Here is a 22,390-nt window from a genome sequence, read left to right as displayed (position 1 = left end):
AGGACCGTTTTTTTTTGCTTCCCTTCTGCTCCCACGCTGTGCCCCTCACCACCTGCACCCCGGTCCCTTCCCGTGCCCATCACCCTCACCCAGCCTGCAGAGCTCGTCTTGGGTTACGAGCCTCCCCTTATCCCTCCTCTTGGGATGGAGCCGTTGGGGATTTGCTAATCCCTTCTCCTTAGGAGCGCCGATTCCCTGCAGCCCCCCTCTCCCTTCGTTGCCACCGCACCGATGGTCTTTCCGTGGCCAATTTTACAGCAGGGAGACCTTTTGACGTGGAGCTTCCCCTCGTTTCTCTGTAGGCAGCTGGTGACCGAGGGCTCTCCCGCCTGGCTGCCCGCTCCTGCTTTGGGATGGCGACTCCAGACGTCAGCGTTCACATGGAGGAGGTGGTGGTGGTGACGACACCGGATGGCGCGGTGGATGGAGGCGGCGTGGAGGAGGTGAAGACGGTGCTGGTCACCACCAACCTGTCCCAGCACGGGTAAGAGACGGGGTCGGCGTATGCCAGGGTGATGTGCTGGAAAACCTTCCACCCATGGTTGTAGTCAGCTGGGCTGGGAGTATTTAATCACCTACTACTTAGTCCTGTGTCACTTCTCACAGTGGGGACCTCAGCGATGTCTGGGCAATCTCCGGTTCCTCGTTAGGTCCTTGCTGCCGCCCCTGAGACCGGACCCAGGGCTGTGGGCTCTGCAGCTCCGGGCTTACAGGGCAGAGCAGGCTCCCATGTTTTTCTGTTCAAGCTGAGTTACCACTGGTGGTTTTAAGCTGGTGTTACCCAGAATAAAAAGCAATGCAACAGTTTGGTTTGGATGTTTTGGAGAAAACAAGGAAAAAAACCCCAAAAGCAAACTAAAATATCTTTTCTGAGTAGATGTGGATGTTGGAATGGACACAAATCCGGTTGGAACAAGACACCAGTAGCTAAATCAATACTTTTCTGCTATTTATTTCACGATTGCTTCACTAAGCTATGTACCTCTGAGAGATGAGTCTCCATCCGCAGCACGATGAGTGTGGTGCGGCCCGGCTCCTCTTCCCAAGGGGGGTTTGGGGCTGTGTTTTTTGGCAGAGCTCTGCAGGAACCTCAGCTGCCACTCCTGGCAATGGCAGTGAGAGAGGTGGCCTTGAAACTACGCGGTGTTGAACGGAGAGGCACTGCTCAGAAAACCAGAGTGAATAGGTCTGATTTTTAAAGCACTGCTGCTTTGCCCGATTTCTGCCTTTCTTGTTGGCATTTCAGATCTGGGGCTGCTCTTTGTTCAGGTCCGGTCTGGTCTGTTCAGCCGGTTGGTCAAGTCTTTGCTTCCACGGCCAAAGTGCCTGGCTGGTACCTTGAAGGCCCGTGTTGCGATGGTCTCTTTGCTTTATTTCTCTACAGTCTTTCACAGTATGGTGCCCAGAGACATTTTAGTGCTTGCTCTTGCAGTGGGCAGAAAATCCAACTTGACACCCAGAGCTGGATCCGGGCAGGTGTGTCTGATCCAGAAGTCCCTGCATTTGAAATAAGTGGGTAGCGAGCTTCTGTGTCTTGCTCTCCACAAAACACGTTTGTCTCCTTTCCTCAAATACATCCTGCTGTTTCTGTGTCAGGGGACAGCTTTTACGTTACAGTGCAGGTGTCGTTCCCCTCGTTCTGCTGTAACCGGTATAAAATTTGTTAACTCCTGGCAGGGGCAGGCAGCAGTGAGCCGCTGCCTTGGTGGGACTCCGCGTCCTGCTCACCTCTCCCCACCGAGGTGGAAGGGGGCGAGAGCCGGGCAGCAGGGATGCCACAGGCAGGAGCTGCCCCTGCTGCTTCTCCGCATCCCGGGTCCACGAGTGCTTCCCAGAGCCTCTTCCATTCCCAAAAAAGTGGGTGATGATGGGGAAGGAAGGCTCTGCTCCTCTTGCTTTTGGCCCACAGTGACTTCTTTAGCTCCCTCGGTGGAGAAGCAGCCAGATGTGAAACTTGGGATGTGGCTTTTCTTGGATGCAGAACGGTTTCTGGTTTTAATGTGGCTCCGAGTCTTTGCACACCCACGTGCAGCAGCGCAGCATTGTCCGGGAACATGGATCGTGGCAGGGGCTGGCTCAGTCAGTTTGTTTTCCTTTTGCTCTTATTTCCCCTCCTATTTTTCTTTGGAAACCTTTTCTCATCCTCCCAGTGTCCCCTGGATGGTCAGGAGCAGGACAGCTCTACACAGCGGAGAGAGGATGATTTTTTTTATTTAGCTGCAGCTACAAGCAGAGTGTATCCTAGCAGGCATTAAGAGATTCCCTGAGGGTTTTCCATGCAGCTCTCTAGAGAAGGGCCGGTGGGCAGGCTCCTCGCTCCCCCCTGTGCTCCGTGACGGCAGCGGATTGACGGGAAGGACGTGGATCTCGGGCTCGTGCAGCAAAACCCACCCAACTCCCGCTGCGTGTGCCGGCTGCCGGCACTCCACTCACCGAGCAGGGTTGTGGGGCTGCTGGTGGGTGGCAGCACGAGCCACCCACGGTCTCTCCATAGACTTGGATGGTTGCCTCCGCCAGGCTCCGCTCCTCCTGGGAAGACGCCGTAGCGGCGCTGGCTCCCTCTCCCTCTGTTTTCCCTTTGCAGCCCCAGCTGGCGTAAGGAAAGCGGCTGCAAGCACGGGCTGGGATTCCTCGGCTTTGGCTCGGTCACCGCTCACATGGGAAGCCGGCTTTGAACTCGTCTTATGTGGCACTTAGAAACCAAACTCAGCTTGGGGGTTGATGCCTTTTTCTAGTGCTCCTTTGGGTATGGTTTTGCTATTTAAAAAAGAAAATTATACAACCAATGGTTAAGAGCTTAATTTGTTCGTGTGTGTTTAAGATTGAATGGAAAAGGCAGAGGGAAATGGGAAAATAGTAACAGTCAGCAAGAAGCTTTGCTCTTTCATTAGCGATTGGAAGGGAACTGTGCTTGATGCTCTGATGAGGTGCTTGTGTTTCTGATCAGCATCCCCAGCGCAGGTTTCTGGTGGACACTTTGCTCTCTCAAGTTTCGAGGCGAGGCAGGAATGGAGGAGAAAGGAGACGCAAGCCCACTGCTTTATCAGCACACACTTTCTTCTCTCCCTCCCATCTGGTTTATGGATTCTCCCGGAGAGGAAGATGAGAGCCATCCTCCCCCAGCTTTGTCATGGCAACCAGCAAAGGCAGGACCAGCTTGGTGGGATGCACCACTGGGGCTTGGAAGGTGTTTGAGTTTCCTCCTGCATCTGCCTCAGTTTGTTCCTCTGGAATGGAATGGGGAAAGCAGTGTGGAGAAACTCACCTTTTTTTTGTGTTTTCTCTTCCCCGGCGGATGGGGTTTAAGATGTGGGTTGGGTTTTTTCTCCCAATCCAGTCATGCCTTTCAGTCCTTTTTTGGAGCGGTGCAAATGCGATGGAGTCCTGGAGGAAGTTGTTTCAGGTGCTGACTTTCTGCTGGGGTGTTTCTTCTAGATAAGTCGGTGGAGGTTTTTGATCTGGTGGCAGGCGGAGGCAGATCAGAGTCAAGACTGTGGCGTGCTGGGCTTTGTGCATTGGAAGTGCCTGCTGCCTCCTGCAGCCCTGGCACCCTGCTGGAGTGGTATGGCTGGCTTTTCTCCAAATGCATCTGGAGAAATGCGAGAACCGAGCAGCAAACTGGTGAAGGAAAACCAGGTTACAATTCTTCCATTTTTCTCCTGTCAAACTGCCGCTTCTGTAATATTCACCTGTGTGCAAATGCGTTAGCTCTGAGTTTACCTTTTCAAGTCCTTTTGCGTTATGCGTCACCTTTCCCTCCCAGGGGTCTGGGTTGTTGGTCACTGCGAGCTGCAGAGGCAGTGTGATATTCCATGGTGCCTTTCTTCCACAGCTGGGGCTGCCTTCAGCTCTCGCTTCTCTGAAGTAGCATCTCCCAAGTTACTCACCCGGTGAGGCTGAGCTGCCGCCCACGCTGGTTCCCTTATCTCGGTGCTGCTCCCCATCAGGTACCTGCCCTGCAGCTGGCAAGGGGAGGGATGCTTTGAAGCTGCAGTTCCACCCCGGAGCTGTGTGTTAGGAGGCCAGGATGGAAAAACCAGTTGCTCTTGAATTTGCTTTTCCCTGTGGCACCACAGGTGGGAAATGTGGGTGCCAGTGAGTCACTAGGACCATTCTTTTAATTCACCCATGGTACCAAAACGGGGTAGATTTCAGGTTTGTTTTCTCCTTACAGTCTTCCTTAGGAAGTTCATATGCTGAAGTATGTGAAATGATAACTATTTCCCCCCCTGCCCCCAAACGCACATCTTAAAACCCATTAGGGATGGTCCCTGCTGAGAGCTGGCTGTGATGCACAGGTTGGATCTGTAAGGGTACCAGCGCAGGCTTCCTTGCGTGGGTCCCTTGCAGTCGAGGGGGTGAGGAGCATGTCCTGGATCGCAGCCCTAAATGCCTTTCCCATCTGAGTGTGCACTGAAGCTCGTTAGAGGGGCTTGGGGCTCTGTACGCCACAGTGAGAGCTGGAACGGGTGAGCAGTGAGGGTGCAGACGCTGTGCAGGAGCAGCTGTGTGTCTCCATCAGCAAAGCACCAAGAGAAGCTGGAGATTTCTGGGATGGGGAGGATGAAAGCAGTCAGATAGCTAGCTATTAGTTAATATCATGGGTATATTGAGTTGTAAGAGGCTCAGAGATTGGATCGTGAGGGCCTATAGCTCGTGTTGTGTTGTCTCTGCTCACGGATCTGCTGTTACGGTTTGTCAAACTCCTCTATAGCATGTTTGCGGCTCCTTGAGGTCCTGCTCCTGGGAGCATCCCGCGTACCCGGGGATTCAGCCAGTCCATCACCCAGACAGCAGCAGCATGTTTTGCACATGTTTTTCCTGGGGAAATCTCAGGCAAAGCTGCCAGAGGCTGGCAGCGACTTCTGAGCAAGGGGCCATGCTGACAGCATCCCTCCACGCCAGCTCCCCAGCACGGGCTGTGCCGGAGGCAGCTCCATGGGGCTGGGATTAAAAGGGAGGCGAGGCAGAGCCGGCCAGGCTGCTGGCAGCAGGCCTGCCTGCCTGCTGCGGGGCTCTTCATCTCCGTACAGAAAAATGGAGCCGAGCCTCTCAAAACCAGAGCTGACTTTTAGCTCTTGTGGGAAAAAGTAGTCCGAGTGACTTCTGAAGCAATGTCTCCGTGGGGCGTCGGGTGTGGGGGTGGCACATCCACGTGGCTTAACTCTGCCTCTCTGACTCTCTTACCAGCGGTGATATAAATGAAGACACGCTGGAGACCGAAAATGCAGCTGCTGCGGCTGCCGCTGCCTTTACAGCCTCCACGCATCTGAAGGAAGCGGTCCTAGGTAGGTTCAGCCCGTGCCGTAGCCCCTTGGTTGAGCCACGCCAGCTCCATCACCCCAATGTGGCACAACCCTGCGTTGGTGCTGGCCAAGGGGGTCCGGCTGCTGCTGTGCAGAGCTGCCGGCTGGCCCTGGGGATGCTCTCCTGGGGGGTCCCCAGGGATGCTCTCCTGGGGGGTCCCCAGGGATGCTCTCCCCAGCATCCAGGGGAACCCGGAGAGCTGCTGCAGGGGCTGGGTGATGGGAAGGGAGCTGGTAGCTGCTGGCTGGGCTGCTGCTGCCCTCTCCTGGTGCAGGATGAGACCCCGTGTCTGGCCACCGCCAGCTTGCAATGGGGATGTCAGTTTTGCAGCGAACTTGCTGGCTTTGGTTACAAGTAAAGGTGAATTTATTTAGTGAGCAAAGACTGTGACCAGCTGAGCTGGAGTTGACTTAACAGTTTTACTCTAAAACCAAGGGTGACTTTATAGTTTCCTAAACAGCATCATTCCTTTCATTTTTGTCAAGAATTGAATTTTTTCGGCCCTGGCCACTGAATTCTCAGATTTCACACACTTAGCTGCAGCCAGGTGGCCATAAATCTGCCTGTGCTGTTTTGCCTGAGAAATTTGGGTAGTCGGATGTTTTAGTAGCAAAGTGCAAGTGAGTGGTGGCCACAAAGCCCAACACACCCCACCATGCATCGTCTACTTTTTTTTTAATCCTGAGCATCAAAACTGCTTTATCGCTGGATGTGTGCCTCGAGGTGGTGAATTGGGGCTGTGACTCATGTTTCTTTTTGATCTGTCCTTTCCTCTGTTCCCTGTGAGAAGTGAAGATGGCTGAAGATGAGGACAGCTTGGAGGCAGAGATTGTCTACCCCATCACCTGTGGGGACAGCAAAGCCAACCTCATCTGGAGAAAGTTTGTGTGCCCCGGGATCAATGTAAAATGTGTGCAGGTGAGAATAAAGACCCCCAATGCTGGGCTCATGCCTTCCCATGCCTGCGTTGCAGGCTCACCTGGCTTGTCCTGGTTTTGATGAGCTTTGGTAAGCTGCTTTGCATCAGAACCACTTCATGGTGGGAAAGGAGGAAATTTTCTTGGGACTGTGGTACCTGATATTTGTTGTCTTGGCCAAGCTGAGCAGTCCTGGCTAGAGATGTGCTGCCTCAATTTAGCTGCATATTTGGAGAGTTTGAGAAATTTGGGCACTTCCAGGGCTTGCTCAGTTTGAAAGTTGAGAATTTGTTGAGGAGTTTATTGGTAAGAGACCTACTGAAGAGCTTCTACTGTGTCCTGGATAACTCATGGTTAAAATTTGCATGAACTCAGGAACATACCATGAGTGATGCTGTCATAAGCCATTGCTGGTATTTGTACACAGACTAAACAATACCCTGCTGAGGGAGTGTCTCCTCTGGGCTCTGTTGCAAGAGAGCTTTCCAAAGGACGGTCCTTGCCCTTCATAGGAGAGATGGTCTTTTCCATCCCTGAGGCAGAGGACAGGTACTGCTGCAGATAATGCTGCTGCTCCTGCTGCCTAAAATCAGTCCTCTTTGCACCAAAGCCCATGTACTTGTTCAGAGAAGCAGTTTATCACACAGTAATGGTGAGTGATATCTATGTTGGTCAACGTGGGCCTTGAAAAGAGGAGGGCTGGACTTGGGAAATCCTTTCTGAGATGGGCTATAAAGCAGTTCTTTAGAGGACTGCCTGATTCTGCAGCTTGCTTGTAGGTCAGCACATGGGTTCAGGCACAGCTGGGTGTGTAGGGCAATAAAAGAAGGGGGAAGAGCTGCCTGCTGATAGGGTGTATGCCAACGCCCTAAAGCTGGTTTTCGGTAGAAGTGGGTGTGTGCTGTGAGAGAGGCCAGAGGGTTCACTGATATCGATGGTTGGGCTCGGTAGCAGGAGGTCAAAGACCGAATGGCCTTCTGCTTCCCTCATGTGTGCAGGGCACAGCGTGCCTGTGGACCCAAACGTCACCAGGAGCAGCCTGGCTTTCATTGTGAGTCTGCTCATTAGTGGGAGTGTGAGCGGCTCACTGCTGTTAATGATACTTTGCACAAGCTATGGGGTTTTTTCCTGGCCTTCCTGGCTGAGCTGGGCATTTAGCAAATTCCTCTGTGCTGCACACCCCACCAAACCCTTGGCTTTGAGCAGCTGTTGACTAACCATCCATGAAAGCAATATTTGACTTGAATTTTTTTAACTCGGTCAATGTTCTCTAGTCTGGGGAAGTGTGTGTCAGCCATCCGTTTTGATGGTGTTATTTAAACAGCACGTTGAGGTTGTGATGCAACTGCATTCCACTGCTGGGCACCGGGAAATGCCATCCAGGCAGCCTGGCTCTGCTGCCGAATCATGCTCGCAGGGCATGCTTTCGGTATTTTTATGGCCTGTCTCACTGATATTGCACTTCTGCCTTTTGCAGTTTGACGATCACCTAATCAGTCCCAAGGAGTTTGTCCACTTGGCGGGCAAGTCAACCCTGAAGGATTGGAAACGGGCGATCCGGATGAATGGGATCATGCTCCGGTTAGTACCTTCGTTTGTATCTGCAGAGCAACAGTGGAGACTTCTTCTTTCTAGGTGAAAACGGTGGGGTGGAACAAAGCCTTTGGCACAGTTGTTTCACTGCTGAGAGAGCAAATGGGCCACTGAATGTTTGTCTTAATAACAGCCTGACCCCAAATGTGGTCTGTCCAATGGCTTTGGTTTATCCTTGTTCCTAAGGAGTCATTTGGGGCAAGAAATGTTTCCCCGGTCTTTTTAGGACTTGAACCACACCGAGTTCCCAGCTGGCATAAGGTCATTGAAAATTTTAATGGACACTGGTGGTTGGTCTACGGGTTCTCAGTGTGACCTACCAAATGGAAGTCCGTCTGGTCATCAACTAATGCTCCCATTGCAGCATGTCTGCTTTACACCACTTTTGTTTTGCCAAGGACTTATTTAAAGCTTATTTATGCAAGCATTTCTCTTCTCTAGTCTTAACTACAGTAATTTAATTCATCTACGGTCGTCTTGAACACCAGCCTGAGACTGTGATTTAATTAAAGTCTGTCTCTGCCCGTAGGCAGGATAAAAAAGCATCACCTCTTTCCCCAGGAATTGACAGTGGTTTTGTACTCTTTTAACAAGGTGACATTGCCTTTGCCTGTATTCTTCTGCTTCAATGCAGGCATCTCCCATGTTCCTTCTAAGCAGCTTTTGCTCCACGTAGATTTTGCATAATAGGCTTATGCTTTGGCAAGGCAGGTCTTTCAAGGAAAAAAAAATTTCACGAGGAATGTGTGAAAGCATGCCCAGCAGCCCATGGGAGCAAATCTTGGGAAGCTCAGGTTGTTGTTGGCCAGCAAAGCCTGGGGATGCTCTGGAGAGAACGTGCTTAGACTGGGAAGATCGCATGTGCCAATGTTGCAACCTCCTTTGCTTAAGTGGAGAGCCCTTAGTTTATAAATAGGGTTATGCCCCTTCTCTTTTTGAGGTGTAGAGTCAAAAAGGGAAGGAAGAGACTTCTGGCTGTCTGACCCTGAACCGAGACTTCAGCTGACCCTTCTGCTGGAAGCTGCAGGCATGCATGGGGTGGGGGAAGGTGCTGATGGGACCAGACTGGGACCCTCTCTTCTCCCTCAATGAACCAGGAGTTCATCGTTCCTAGTTAAAATTACAGACTGCCACGCAGCAGGGCCTGCTCAGAGAGGTGGGACCCCCTCTGAACCAGCTTGTTTGGAGGCCAAGCATTGCCCTGCCGTCAGGAGGTGGGAGAGCAGCAGGACGGGGCAGCTCTGCCTCTGCTGTGGGGAGCCCCACGGACACGTGGGCATGCTCGGGGTAGGTGTGTGTTGCTCGTACAAAGGCATGGGATGTCCTTGGAGCAGGTCAGGAGACCCCAGGGAGGAAGACCCTGTTCAGCATCACAGGCTGGGGGGATATAACTGTTGCATGGGAGCACAGCCTAGAGTGATGGGGAGAAGCTCTCCCCACTTCGCTGCCATTACAGGAATGGCAGTGTTTGGGCTCTAAATGGTATGTCTTCCCTGAAGGCTTCTAGCCAGCAGAAGATCTGCTGAGAGCAGTGTGGTTTGTCCTGATGCTTCTTAAGGTATGTTTAGTTTTACAGGGATTATATCCTTAGGAGAAGCTCATGTGTCTCTTGAGTTTCTCACCCAAGTTGAGTGCTCCAGGGGTGAAGAAAAGGACTTTCTTTCTTGGACTAAGGAAATTCATCCTCTCTGGGTTGGACTTGGAGAGGAACCTTTTCAGAGGGCTGAAGTCCTGCTCCCCTCCTCCATCCTGCAGGAGGATGTGGGATGTGGCAGGGAAGTGGTCAGAAACTGAATCTGCTCCAGTCCTTTACCACAGCTACAGCACGAAGGGCTTTTTTCTCCCCATCCCAGCCTCCTGAAAGGCTTTACCACCACTGGCATATTGTGTGGTTGTTGGATTTGTGTGCATGGCCAGTACGGAGCAGGCTGTGGATGCTGTTTTAATTAACTCTTAGTTAATGCTGCCTCTAAGGTCAGGAGGGGGCGGGACTTGTCAAGGGAAATTCGGACTGTTGCTTCTGCTTGCTCTCCCGGCTTTTGCTTTTTGTCAGGAAACTTTGAGAAGTTTGGGGGTGAAGGCTGCCAGGAGCTGTGTCTCCGAGCTCTCTGTTCCCGCTGACATGCCTGTCCCTGTGCTTGCTCCCTGTCTTTCAGAAAGATCATGGACTCGGGAGAGCTGGATTTCTACCAGCACACAAAGGTCTGTTCCAACACCTGCCGGAGCACCAAAATTGACCTGACCGGAGCCAGGGTGTCCTTGACCAGCCAGACATCGACAGAGTACATCCCTCTCACTCCCGCTTCTGCGGATGGTACGTCCAGCTGTTCCTCACACCCTGAACAGGGGCTTTGAAGCATTAAAGCACAACGAATGTCGCATGACCAACACCCCTTACAGTTGCCTCTCTTTTTGGCTTTGCGGGTTGTTTTATCCTCTGCTTTCTCTCCCTGCTCTGTTGCGGGATTCCCCATAGCAGAGGTAGGCAGAGTCATTGTTAGAGCATCTCGGGAGAGATGCAATAACCCACCTAGTTGCTCTGTAACACTGCATGACCCAAAGAGCTGCCCTTCTGGCCTCCTGCCTTACTCCAAACTGTAGCTGAAGCAGAAGACCGCAGTTAATCTGTAAGAAAGCAGTAGTTGTTGCTCAATGAAGTTCCCTTCTGTCCTCGCTGCCAGTAGGACACTGTGTCCGTAGGGCTCATCCCGGGAGGCAAGGATCAGCCTGGCTTCTGCTCCACAGGGTGCCAGGGTAGGAGTTCCTCCTCCTCCCAGCTCTAACCTGACTTTTCTGGAATAATTTAGGGGTTTTCAATTAAGGCTCCCTGGCTGAATTATTACCAGGTTTGTCTGATGAAAGCTTAAAGAGAGCTAGGGGATACAACATATATTTTTTTTTACCTGCACTCGTGTATGTAGTTCATAAAACTGGATTTAAATGATGTTGCAGCTATGTAGCTGTAGCCCAAAACTTAATTTGACTTATAATTACAGGCACCTATTTTATTGGAAAGCTTTCAAATTTCTAAGTACTTCTATATTTCTTAACTTCTTTTGCTTCTGAGAGTTAAGAACAGCCCCCGAAGAGCCCCGCATCCTGAGCTCCTGCTGGTGTCTGTGGGAGCAGAGCAAGGACAGGGCGAGACCCTTGGCCGGCTCTGCAGAGTGTCTTCGGCACTACAGCCTGGTGTTGTGGTGAGGAAGCTGATGCCGATGCATGGTGCAGCCTGTCTCGAGCCCTCCTGTTAAACGGACATCAGCTTGCTGATGGGGAGATGCTTCCCACGCTGCTGGGCTGCACTGGAATAACCAGAGCCCTGAAGGCTGTGGAGTAAAGGAGCAGAGTAATTGGATTTAATGGCAGTGGCCGAGCATTACAAACGCTCTGCGCAGTGCTGCAGGTCCCTGGCCAGATTCCCCTTCATCCCGTTCCTGCGTGTGGCTCGAATGACGCTGGTTCCCCCGGCTCTATGGTAACAAAACTGTTGAGATTTGGCAGAGCTGAAGGGAGGGAGGGAGCCCCCCTGCATCCCTGCACAGCAGGGGGATGCTCTCCCCTTTGAGGCTTTAGAAACCCTCCGGACATCCCAGTCCTACAAAGTGTAAGCTGGGCAAAAAGAGGATTGCCAAAGAAATCAGACTCTAAATCTATTTGACTTTTGCCCTAGGCAGTACTAGTGTGTATGCAGGGGGGAATGGGAGGGGAATGCTGCTCTTGGGCATGTGTTCTTGTGCAAGGGTTGCAGAAGTAATCCCTGGGGTATTGCACTCCAGTGCGGAAAAATAAGTACTGCCACACAGGAACCACGTGTGGCTTCATCATCCGCTTGGGCCTCTGTCTCTGTTCAGCTCTGAGAGCTACATTCAAATAGAAGTGGTCCTATGCAATAAAAAGGAGAAGTGGCAGAAACGCAGCAAGGGAGTGCTTTGCTCAGAAACAGCCCATGAAAAATACAGAGGAAAAATCAGGGCTTGGGTTTTTTTTTTTTCTTTTCTTTTTTGCTATTGGTTGCAGTGAATGGATCCCCGGCTACAATTACCATAGAAACGTGCGAGGATGCCAGCGATTGGAGCACCAGTGTCGGAGGTATGGCTTGGGATCCCACTGAACGCATTCCCCGAGGGAAAGAGGGAAATGGCAGGGATGAGGAGCAGTACCCTTCTTGCCGGAGCAGCCCTACTTGAGCCTCCACTGGGATTATTCATTTGCTGCTTACCAGCACATAGTGCTGCATTATATCCCGCCTGTGTGCAGTCTGACTGCAGCATCGTCTTGGGATGAAATTGTTTCTGAGCACCAGGATGTTAAAGCGTAGCCCGAATGCTCCGTGTGGCTCTAGGAAAAAAAAAAAAAAAAAATCAGAGGGGTCCTAAAATCATTTTTGCTCCTCTGGTGTGCTCTGAGCAGTGGGCTTTTCTGTAGCGTCAGTGTCCTGTTTGTGTGCGACAGAGGATGGGGAAAGTGTGTCCTTTTCCAGCTGCCCCTCCTTCGGGTACACGCTCTGGCTGGGCTTTGCCCCAGCACCCTGTACCTCCAGCCTAGCAGGACTTCACCCTTGGAGGGGCCAGAAGGGGAACCCAGAGCGGATCACAAAACCCGCTCTGAGGATTTTGGGGTTCTCCCTTGCTTTCTCTTTCTCCAGATGACACCTTTGCTTTCTGGCGAGGCCTGAAGGACATGGGTCTCCTGGAAGAAGTTATCCATGAGTTCCACCAGGAGCTAGTGGAGACCATGAAGGGCTTGCAGCAGCGAGCGCAGGATCCCCCACTGCAGCTCGGTGGTAAGGACCCGGGCACAGGCATTCAGAGGCATCTCAGGAGAGGGGCTTGTGGATTTTTATTTTTTTTTTCCCTTAGGGATATCTGGATGACACTATAGGGACATAGTTCGGCATAACTCAATCCCATTTCTGGCTGCTTCCTGAGCAGGCTCTCGGCTGTGCTCGGGGATGCTTCAGGTGGTCTCCGTTCTCCAATTCCCTGTGCCTTGGGGCTTCCTATCTTCTGGCTCTGGGTCTGGGCAAATGCTTGGCTCGGGAACTGAGGTGGAATTTAGGTCATCTTAGGCCATCAGAATAACGATGCAGCAACCAGCTACTGTGCCAGCAGATTTCTTATCACCCCTGCTAAGCAGGAGAGGACTGTTTATATGCTAGTGACCTCTTGCACTTTCTCATGACTTCTCCTGTCTGCTCCTCCTCCCCAGCCTCTTGCGTTACCCTCGCACGGATTTTCGCCCTCTCAGCTGAATATGTTGGCTGTCGTATGGCTTTTTACCAAGCCACAAATAGTTTTCATGGGGAATTTTGCTTTCCTCAAAGATCTGTGTCTTGTTTTTAAGATGCTGTTTTACTCAACAACGTAGTCCAGAACTTTGGTATGCTGGATCTGGTCAAGAAGGTCCTGGCCAGCCACAAGTGTCAGATGGATCGCTCAAGGGAGCAGTACACGCGGGATTTGGCAGGTACGCCCCTGGGACATGCCGATGCTCTGGCACTTCTCACCACTGCTAGTGTGTTTTCTTTCTGTGTAAGAAAGTGGGATTTGTGTTAAAGCTGGTGCATGCTAAACCAGCCACAGTAGGACTGGCTGCTGCTCCTCCAGGCATTGCCGCGGTCCCTGGGAAGCTTGTCCTGGGTCTGGGCTGAGCCAACCCTCTTCTCTCTCCAGCTCTGGAGCAGCAGTGTGATGAGCACCGCAAGCGAGCAAAGGAGCTGAAGCACAAATCGCAGCATCTCAACAACGTCCTGATGACCCTCACGCCCGTCTCCGTCCCCGCGCCTTTAAAACGTCCCAGGCTGACCAGGGCCACCTCTGGACCAGCTGCCATCACCTCCCAAGTCCTGTCGCAGCCGGCGCAACTCGCCGTCACCCCCGGTGTGCCCGTTTCCCAGCTTGCCAACCTCCCTCTCGGCAAAGTGGTCTCAGCCCTCCCGCCCTCGGTGCTGGGGAAGAGCCCGTCCCAGCCTCCCACCGCCAGCTCCCCGGCCTCCCCGTTGCTGGGAGGGTACACGGTACTGGCCTCCGCCGGCTCCACCTTCCCCGGTACGGTGGAGATCCACCCGGACGCTTCCAACCTGACGGTGCTGAGCACAGCCGCGGTCCAGGACGGCAGCACTGTCGTGAAGGTGGTGAGCCCCTTCCAGCTGCTGACGCTGCCGGGACTTGGCACGACCATCCAGAACATGACGCAAATGGCTCCTGGCGGGAGCACGGTCGTGACTGTCCCATCTGGTGCCACCGAGGCCGCCGGGGACGAGCACGCTGCCACCTCCCTCGAGGTGACTGCGGTGGCCGATGAGGCAGAGCAGAAGTGAAAGGGGGGACTTACCTGGAGGGACGCTGGCCGTGCCGCTCTGGGTGGAACTGCCTTTTCTCTGGCTGCGCTGTGGGATGAGGAGCGGTGTAACGAGGGGCGTGGGTTAACGAGACTCAGAGTGGCTCCTCGGTAATGAGGAGTTTCAGGTCAGAGGGAAGGAGGGGGAGGAAAGGTGCCTGGAGAAGGGAAAGGCAAAAATGCTCTGCCTTGTTTGGAGGAGAGAGAGGGAAAAAAAAAAAAGCTTATTTTTTTATAAAGCTCTCTTCCCCCGTTCTCTTGGAGTAGTTATTCTGTTCTAGCTCGTCAGCCCTGCCTTGTTGGCAGGTGTAGCTGGAGCAGCATCCGTTGTAGGAGCAGGCAGGAGCAGGGCAGGGAGAAGGTGGTAGTGAAAGGAAAAGCAGGTGAAGCGCTGAGCTGGCACCGATCCGGCTGCCAAGGGGTCTGGCGTGAACTGATGGGAGGCGTCAGGGAGCCGGCTGCTCCCTGTCCCCGGGGAGAGAGAGGGGCTGCCGAGAGCAGGCTGTCCGTGGGATGCGCGCGGTCATCGAAACCGGGAGGAGGCTTTATGGCAGCGTGGGCGCAAGCCCCGGGAGCTGCTTCTGCGTGTGATGCTGGCTTTGGGTGGCAGAAACAAGCGGGAGCTCTTGTGACCGTGGTCACGGTGGGTTGCCCAGGTCTGCTGGGGGAAGGAGTGGGAGAGAGAAACCCAGAGGGCTTGGCGAGCTGTAACTTCTGAGGATTTAGGGTCTCTTTCTAGTTTTCTCCCCCCCAAAATCCATTCTTTGGGATTTTTTTAAGCAAACAGTGATTTTTCAAGCAAAGCCCTTTGGTTTTGAAGATCATGCTGTAAGGCAGAGATGCACTGTTGAATGTGCAGAGAGATGAGCTGAACGGCCGTGCTCCGAGGAGCCTGCACTTACTAAGAGCTGTGACCCTGGTGCAGGATCAGGCCGGGTCCCGGTCCCAAGCATCTCGCCAGGCACCTCATCCCGTGGGATCCAGGCGCTGCTGCTCCCTCCCTGCCAGGTTTGAGCAGCCATTCTGTAACGGGGTGGTTGACCCCCCCAGTACTGTTCAACCATTCAACTCGCTGCGAGTCTCGTCTGGTCCTGTTCTAGGGCACACGTGTGCTGTGCGGCTGCAGCGATGTTCACACTGTCTCCAGCTGGAAGGAGTGGGGTGCTTGAAGTGTTGGGGTTTCTACAAACTTGATCTGGCAGCAGCAGCGGCGACAGGTCACTTTAATGAGCTAATAAATATTTTTTTGAAAGAGTGCTGCTGGTTTATTGTGTTTCTGTCTCTGGTTGTGGCAGCTGGGGTTGCGAAGTGGGGCTAAGTTGGGACAGGAACACACTTGTAATAAATATAAATGCACATGTACACGTGCTCTGTGCTCGCTGCCATCCTCATGTGTGCAAAGCTGCTCCAAATCCTTTGAGGGTTGTAAGCACGTTGTGATGCTCTCTGACTATCCTGGCTATTTAAGGATTGTCTGGGATGGGATGTAGCCCTGCGTTTGGGGTGTTTATTAACCACAGGGAAGAGAAGGGGGTGTTCTGTCTGTCTGAATCTGCTAGCTGTGTTTGGGGGTGCTGGTCTGGTAAAACACCAGGAGGAGGGAAATGTGGGGAAGAACCCCTAGGGTTTGTTAAAGGAAGACAAGACCAGTTTTGCATTAGGACAGGGTGATTCTCCTGTTGGAGGGAGAAAGAGAAACCTCTCGGTGCTGGTGCGGACCCTGGCAGACATGTGAGTTTAAGCGATTTGGGTGCAACCTCTGTTGAGTGGGAGCGGTTTTATCCCAAATGTGTTTATGGAATAAAAGGATTTATTATTTTTTTTCTTTGCAGATGATGCTTTTAATTTCAGGAACGGGAAAGGTTGGTGCCACCCTGCAAGCCTGGCAAAGCAGCAGCTATGGGGAAAATAATCCGTCCTGGCTGCAGGATGGGGGTGTCCCGGCTGAATTAGGAGCCGTGGCTGTGTCAGCGTGTCCCAGTGCTCTGGGGAGGCACTGCGGGAGCAGGGGATGGAGCGGAGAGCTTGTGTGCATGTGCTGCTCCTCGGGAAGAACCTGGAGATGAAGCTGCAACTCTGCTTAAAGTGGACGCTTGGCCCTTTCCCAGGGCAGCAGACAGACAGATGCTGTGTGTCTGTGGGGAGGCAGAGCCTGTTTCTGCAGAGTTCCTCTCTGTTAGCTGCAGGGTCATTATTCAGAAACCTCTAGTTCTGTATGTCACTGCCCCAGCAAAACCATTAAGTCAACCCAGTATTGGCTAACTCTGCCTCTTCAGCCAGGTTGGCTTTGACTATCGCTTAGGTCCTCCTCGTAAGTAAATTTTAACTCCTTCCTTGTCCCGGGCAGGGGGACAGCATGGCCAGGCTGGCCCTTCTATGGGGACGGAGGTGAGGAGGTGTGTGGGGATGGGGTCTCTGCTCTAACGCGGTGTTTGCTCTGCAGCTGGTTCAGCCGTGGTCACTGGGGTGGGTGGGTGAGGATGCGGCTCAGCGGTGCCCGGTGCTCCTGCAGCCCCCAGCCCCTGCGGTGGCCACAGAGGTTCCTGGTGCTCCTGGAGGATAGAGAGGAGGTTGCAACGGGGTTCTTCTCCATGATCCTGCGGTTGGGTGAAGGTTCCTGCATCCTCTCTTGAGGGCAGGAGCTGCCGTAGCTTCAGCAACTTGGTATTTTTAGGAGTGTTCAGCAATTTTTGTGTGCAATGAGTTTTGTTTTCAAACCCAATCCTGGTGAGATGGACGTGGCTGTCGGGAGGGCGGGTGTTGTAAAGGGAGCGCTTTGCTTTGAAACGGGCAGGTGTGGGGAGGCAGAATTGCCCCGAAAGGCTTTTTGAGTTTGAAAGGGTGCTGGGCTGAGGTGGGTGAAGCAGGAGAGGGGTGTCTGTCCGTCCTGCCTGGGTGCCCACCGGTGGGTGGGGGAGCCCTCAAACACTCACCAATCTGGCCTGTGCGTCCCCAAGTCACTGTGGATGCTGTGAGCAGCAGCATCATGCTGGATGTAGTTTAGGTGTCTTAAAAAGTTGGGTTTTACAGACTCTGTGCATCTGCTCTTGTTCAGGGACACTCGGATCACTTTGTGTTGTTTTATTTTTCCACCCTTTGCCTGGGATTTGAATGTGGGTGGATGCAAATCTCCCTGCAGCCATGCCTACGCCGAAATTTGCATCTTGAAATGGCACAGGGAGGGTGGTGGGGCTGTCGGTGGATGCCTGGGCTTTGCTCGTGGCGCTCGATGCCGTCTCCATCTCTAATGTCAGCAGCAAACTCGGCACCAGGCACTCACTGCCACGCTGTCCATAATGTCCTGCCTGCAAAGTACCAGTTTTAACTTAGAAAAACACCTGGAGGTTATGAAGCTGAGCCAAGCGCTTTTTGGGGTGCTGTGCAGGGCTGGGCTGTCCCCAGGGTGTCCCCAGTGTGGGCAGGGTGTGCACGGGGCTGGTGAGCCTGAAATGTGGCTCCGAAGTCTGGTTGTCCGTGGTGTGGCTGGGGCTGACCCGGCTGCACCCAGCACTGATAACCACCAGTTCCTCAAACTGTCTTAGAAGAGTTACGACACGCAGTCAGGAGGAAAAATTATTTATTCCTCTAAGGCATTAGATCCTGTTTCGTTTTGGCTGAGCCTGAACCCGGGGCTGTGGTTGATTAGGAGGAGTCCTGCCTAATCAGAGGCTTTTCCCTCCCAGGCTTCCTGCCCTTAAGATATCACAGTCACTTATTCCTTGCTAGCTTTGTACTTGGGACAGCATTAGTGTGTCAGACTAAGGAAACACGAAGGGTTGTGATCACCATGAGCTGCCTCTTGCCTCTCCAGCGTGAGCAGCGGTGCTGAGCCTGGCCCAGGGGCACGTTTCTAGCCCAAAGCCCCCCGTTCCCACACTGTGATGGTGAGTGAAGGTCCCTCTGTAGCCATGGGGACACCTTCTCCTAGCAGTGCCGGGGACTGGAAAGCGTTGGTGCATTTGCCCAGCCCTCGAGAGCTGCGGGCCGAGCATCCTGCACCAGCCGTCTCCACTTTGGACAAACCCATCCAGGTTATCCGGGGGCTGCGGGTTGAGAGGGGATGGCCAGGTTGAAAGGGAACGGCTGGAGGGACCTCCTGGCTCCTCTTTAAGGGGATTTGAGAGGTGGCATCTGAGCGTGGGATGGGGCAGGGCTTGTGGCATCTCCATGCTGGTGTGAGCAGCGGTGCGGACATGGCAGCGTAGGCAGCGAGTGCTAGGGCACTTTACCTGCCCTGGAGGCTATAGATGGCTTTGCTGGCAAGGCATTCCCGGTGAGGGTGTATTTTGCCCTGCAAGGCAACGCTTCCTAGGGATGCAAACAGCTCTCCAAGCAATAAAAGCTCTGCAGGCAGATTTTGGCTGGTGCAATCCTCCCCTCCCTTTGCAGCAGCTTTCAGGGCGGCCCTGTCTCCCTGGAGAGACCGACTGGGATGCTCTGGAATGCCCCTGTGGTGCGATCGGCTTCTGCGGCGGCTGTGCCGCTCCTCAGCGTGCCGAGGTGCTTCCCCGCTCTGTGGAGAGCAGCTGGGGACTTGCAGGGCTGTCGGTAACTCGTGGTAGGGTTGGGGCTGAGGCTTGAGAAGGAAAAGCAAGGGGAAGTCATCTACAGCAAGCTGTAAACAGGGATTATCAGCTAGCGTGTAGATAGCTGGCCTCGGGCTGGATGCAGCAAGGATGTGGCCACTGGGGCTGGAGCAAGACGCCACAGGACTTTCCCCCCAGGCAGGGCGTGTGTGGTTGGTTTGTCTCCTGGTTCTTCAGCCCTGGTTCGGGCAGTGGTGGTAAAGCATCGCTCGTGGGGAGCACGTCCCACCTGCAGATCAGGGGCAGGCTCTCCCCGTGGCGCCGACAGCAGCACCGAGACCCGGGGCTCTGTGTTGGGGACCCCCCCCCGAGCCCTGCCCTCCCCAGCGATGCTGCGCCCACGGGCCGAGTGCCGCTGCGGAGCCGGGGTGGGCTCCCAGGGCTGCAGTGGGTGTCGTGCACCCCCACAACTGGAGCATCAGAGTGAATCCCAGTGGGTCAGTCCGCCACGTGAATCTGGGGTCCCTGCAGGAGGGCCGGGGCTCCCACATGCCCACCAGTGCCCACTTTGCCAGCCCGGTGTTGCTGGCAGCTGCCTTCCCAGGGCCCCCGTGGGTGCTCTGCCGTGCTCCCCTTTCCTTCCCGGCACGGAGCCGGGCAGAGTCCCGTGGGGAGCCCAGGGCTGCTCTGCTCACAGCCGGGGCGTGGAGGACTCAAATCCAGAGACAAATTACATAAAGGGCTGCAGATGACTCATGTGAGTCCCTGTTTTCCTCCGGGTTTGTGTGGTAATGGAGGCACAGCTGCTTGCGTTTTCTCCTCCAGGCATCCGCGGGAGAAGCCTGCAGCATTTGGGAAAGATCCGCAGAGGCTCCTGCTGCCCGGGCATCCAACTGGCAGCGTTGCAAGCAGAGCCGTGCCGTGGTCCTGCTGCCTGCGGGCTGCCAGGGAGCGGGAGGCTGTGAGAAATTGTCAGTTCCTCTGTCGCTGGTTTTCTCTGGGCTGGTTAGGGGTGTTGCCGGGGCAGGAGATGCTCTAGCATCTTTGCAGGAAGGCCCTCCTGGCTCCCAGCTCGTCCTCGGACCATCGTGCAGCGCAAGAACGCAGCGTACCCAGGGCTGGGGGGGGCTGCAGCCAAGGCCCCCCCCGGAGAAGAAGCAATGGCTTTGTGGGGAAATCCCTCCGTGGCTGTCGGTCACGTCGCCGGAGGAATGGAAACCGAAACTCAAGGCTTTCAGCTGGGTGGTGTTTGTCTAAAATCAGCAAATACTGGGTTTCAGCTCTCCCCCACCCTGACGCTGGTGATTTGGTGACGCAGCTTTGCCTCCTCCCTGCTCCGGCTGCAGCTGCCTGGCCCGGGCAGAGGCTTCCTCCGCTCTGCTGGCCAGAGATTAAGTAACAGCAGAGCCTGGCTTCTCCCCTGGGTTTCTTCTCCGTTTCTGTTGCCTTTTTATGCATGCTGAGCCAGGCCAGAAGCTTTATATACTATAGTGAAAGCTATTTTCTCCAGGCTCCTGGAGCTGGGGCTCTAGGGAAAATATCCCCTCTTGAAAATCAGAGTGAAACCTCCAAATATTTCACCTGTAAGATCATAGTGAAGCCTTAGTGCCCAGGCTGCTCTGCCTGGGTGAGGCTGGCACTGTCCATCCTGGCTCTGGCATCTTCTGGGGGTTGTGGAAGGGTATTTTGTTTCTGTTTTTTTACTGCTGTCTGATGATGCCTGGGCTATTACAGAGACATTTGCTGTGGTTTAGAGTCAGTGCTGTAGAAAGGATGATTTCTGCCCACAGGCAACACAACCCAGGGACAGGCTCCATCGCTGTTGCACGTCCCGGTGCCTGTGCTCGCTCTGCGGACCGGAGCCGACACCTTCCTGATCTCTTTGGCTTCGCTTGGCTGCGGGGCTGCATCTTCGCAGGGGAAGGGACCGCTCCTTTCCTGGGCAGGGATGGGCCCCCCCGCACTGTCCCAACAGATAATGGTTCTCATGGCAGTTGCAAGGAAGAGGCCGGGAAGCTCCTTCCCGGGCAGGAAAGCCGAGCGTGGGGGCTTTGCAGGGTCAGACAAAGGCGGACGAAAGGCAGAGAGGAGCCAAACGCAGCCCTGCAGCCGTGGCCCTGCGGCGGGCAGCCAGCACGGCCGCCGGGCTAGCAGCGACTGGGGCTTTGGTGCATGGACCAGGCGGGTTTGCTGCCCGGGGATGGCCGGTTCCCACGACCGCCCATTACTCTGGTGGGGTCCCATCCAGCACCCGCAGGGCTGGGCTGCCCCGCACCCCTCCCTGGTGTGAAAGCCCCTTCCCCTCGGGGTTCTGTGGGGTGCTGTTGGATGGGAGCAGGGTAGGGGGGTTCCCTCCGAGGCACCCTGTGGCTGCAATCGCACAAAACTGAAAGGTAAAAAACCTCTTCCTCCTTGCTTCGGTGTTGACAAACATGCCAGAAACGTCCCTGCCCCTCCTTCCCCGCCTGCTCCCGCTGCCTGGCTCTCGGCTCCTCAGCGTTTCTTCCTCCCGCTTGTTTTGCGGAAGAACTTTTATTTCCCTCACCAACGCTGACTTTGTGCCGCGGCCCCTGCGCGGCATCACCAAGCACAATGTGCCCATTCCTCGACGGAGGGATTTAACAATATTGCTGTCAGCAGAGAAACTTTGCCTCCGGTGCTCGCAGTCTTTTACGGTCGCTCGTAGTTGGAGGTGTGTTGGTTTTGCCTGGTTGTTTTCTAGGGCTTGCAGCTGGCTGCTGGCATTAAGATAATTTTATTTATCTTAATACTGGTACATCTCCAGGCTGGGGCCCGGCTGCATCACTGTGTGAAGCACAGCATCGTCTCTGCAGGTCGGTACTTTCTGAAGCCGTGTGTCTGGGCTGGTGAGACGATGCGCTGCTGCAGCCTCTGCGCTGTGGTGTGGTCCTGGGGCTGGGGGGGGAGTTAGAGGAACCTCCTGGGCCTTTTGCTTGGATGCATGTCTTTTAGGGGGGGGGGGGTCTCAGGCTGCAGCATTACAGGGGCTGTCCGAGCTTACCAGTTCTCTGCCCGTGCCACCCTCGACGTACGGCAGCACCAAACGGCGCAGGGGCAGGACGCTGCCTTGTGCCGCGCTGGACCGCTGTGGGTTTGGCTTGGCGAGCTGGGAAGGGGCGACGCTGGAGGGGGGCTGAGGACCCCCGCCCTGGGTGCTGAGTGTCAGGCGAAGGTGCTCGTGCGATGGCATGTGCCTGCAAAGTGGGGTGCGGGCTCTTGCCACCCAGGGCGTGGGTGCTGCCACCCTGCACGAAGCCCGATGCGATGGGGGCTGTGCTGCTGGGGTGGGGAGGGTGCATTTGGGTTTTATTTATTTTTTTAGCCCGAGGTTGAACTTTGTGCAGCTAGGTGCACCTCGTCAGCCAGGGAAAGAAATGGAAAACGAAAGTGATGCTGATGAACAGAAAGGAAACCGGCGCGCCCGGCCCCTCCCGGGAGCCCTTTTTAAGCGGAGGCTGGCGGGGACGGGGATGGGGGGGACCCTAGCCGGGTTGGGGACCGCTGCTCCCGCCCGTTACCGCTTCAGCTTCGCTTGATTATTCCGGTACCGCCGCTCCCGGGCGCTGGACCGAGGCTGAACGCGGGAGAACCGCGCCCCTCCGCGGGTGAGCAGCGCCCGGGAGCATCCCCTCCGTGCTGGGGGGGGTAATTATGTTGGGGGGGGGCAATTATGTTGAGGGGGGAGGG

The 22,390-nt window shown here is 54.6% G+C and overlaps 2 protein-coding genes across 3 annotated transcripts in view; both read left to right on the top strand.

Annotated features, from left to right (window-relative positions):
* The first annotated feature begins 210 nt into the window (after positions 1-210).
* Positions 211-14,905, top strand: GMEB2 (glucocorticoid modulatory element binding protein 2). Of its 2 annotated transcripts, XM_010569447.1 has the most exons (9): positions 211-484; positions 5,191-5,288; positions 6,098-6,225; positions 7,702-7,805; positions 9,974-10,131; positions 11,835-11,906; positions 12,463-12,600; positions 13,161-13,283; positions 13,490-14,905. In XM_010569447.1, exons 1-9 carry the CDS (start codon positions 354-356, stop codon positions 14,134-14,136), a joined length of 1,599 nt encoding a protein of 532 aa, XP_010567749.1. In that variant the 5' UTR covers positions 211-353; the 3' UTR covers positions 14,137-14,905. The 2 variants fall into 2 exon arrangements, with proteins under 2 accessions (XP_010567749.1, XP_010567750.1); XM_010569448.1 differs by lacking the exon at positions 211-484 and having other exon boundaries at positions 5,201-5,288; positions 6,103-6,225.
* A 7,205-nt stretch (positions 14,906-22,110) lies between these two features.
* HELZ2 (helicase with zinc finger 2, transcriptional coactivator) overlaps positions 22,111-22,390 on the top strand; it is a 26,934-nt gene continuing 26,654 nt past the window's right edge. The window contains exon 1 of the mRNA XM_010569443.1: positions 22,111-22,308. The gene's annotated coding sequence lies outside the window, so the exon portion shown is untranslated. The remainder of the gene's footprint in view (positions 22,309-22,390) is intronic.

Source organism: Haliaeetus leucocephalus, unplaced genomic scaffold (genome assembly GCF_000737465.1).
Source record: "Haliaeetus leucocephalus isolate CR32 unplaced genomic scaffold, Haliaeetus_leucocephalus-4.0 Scaffold273, whole genome shotgun sequence".
NCBI lineage: Eukaryota > Metazoa > Chordata > Aves > Accipitriformes > Accipitridae > Haliaeetus > Haliaeetus leucocephalus.
Note: the sequence above shows the minus strand (reverse complement) of the source record. Positions and strands in the feature narration are given on the sequence as shown.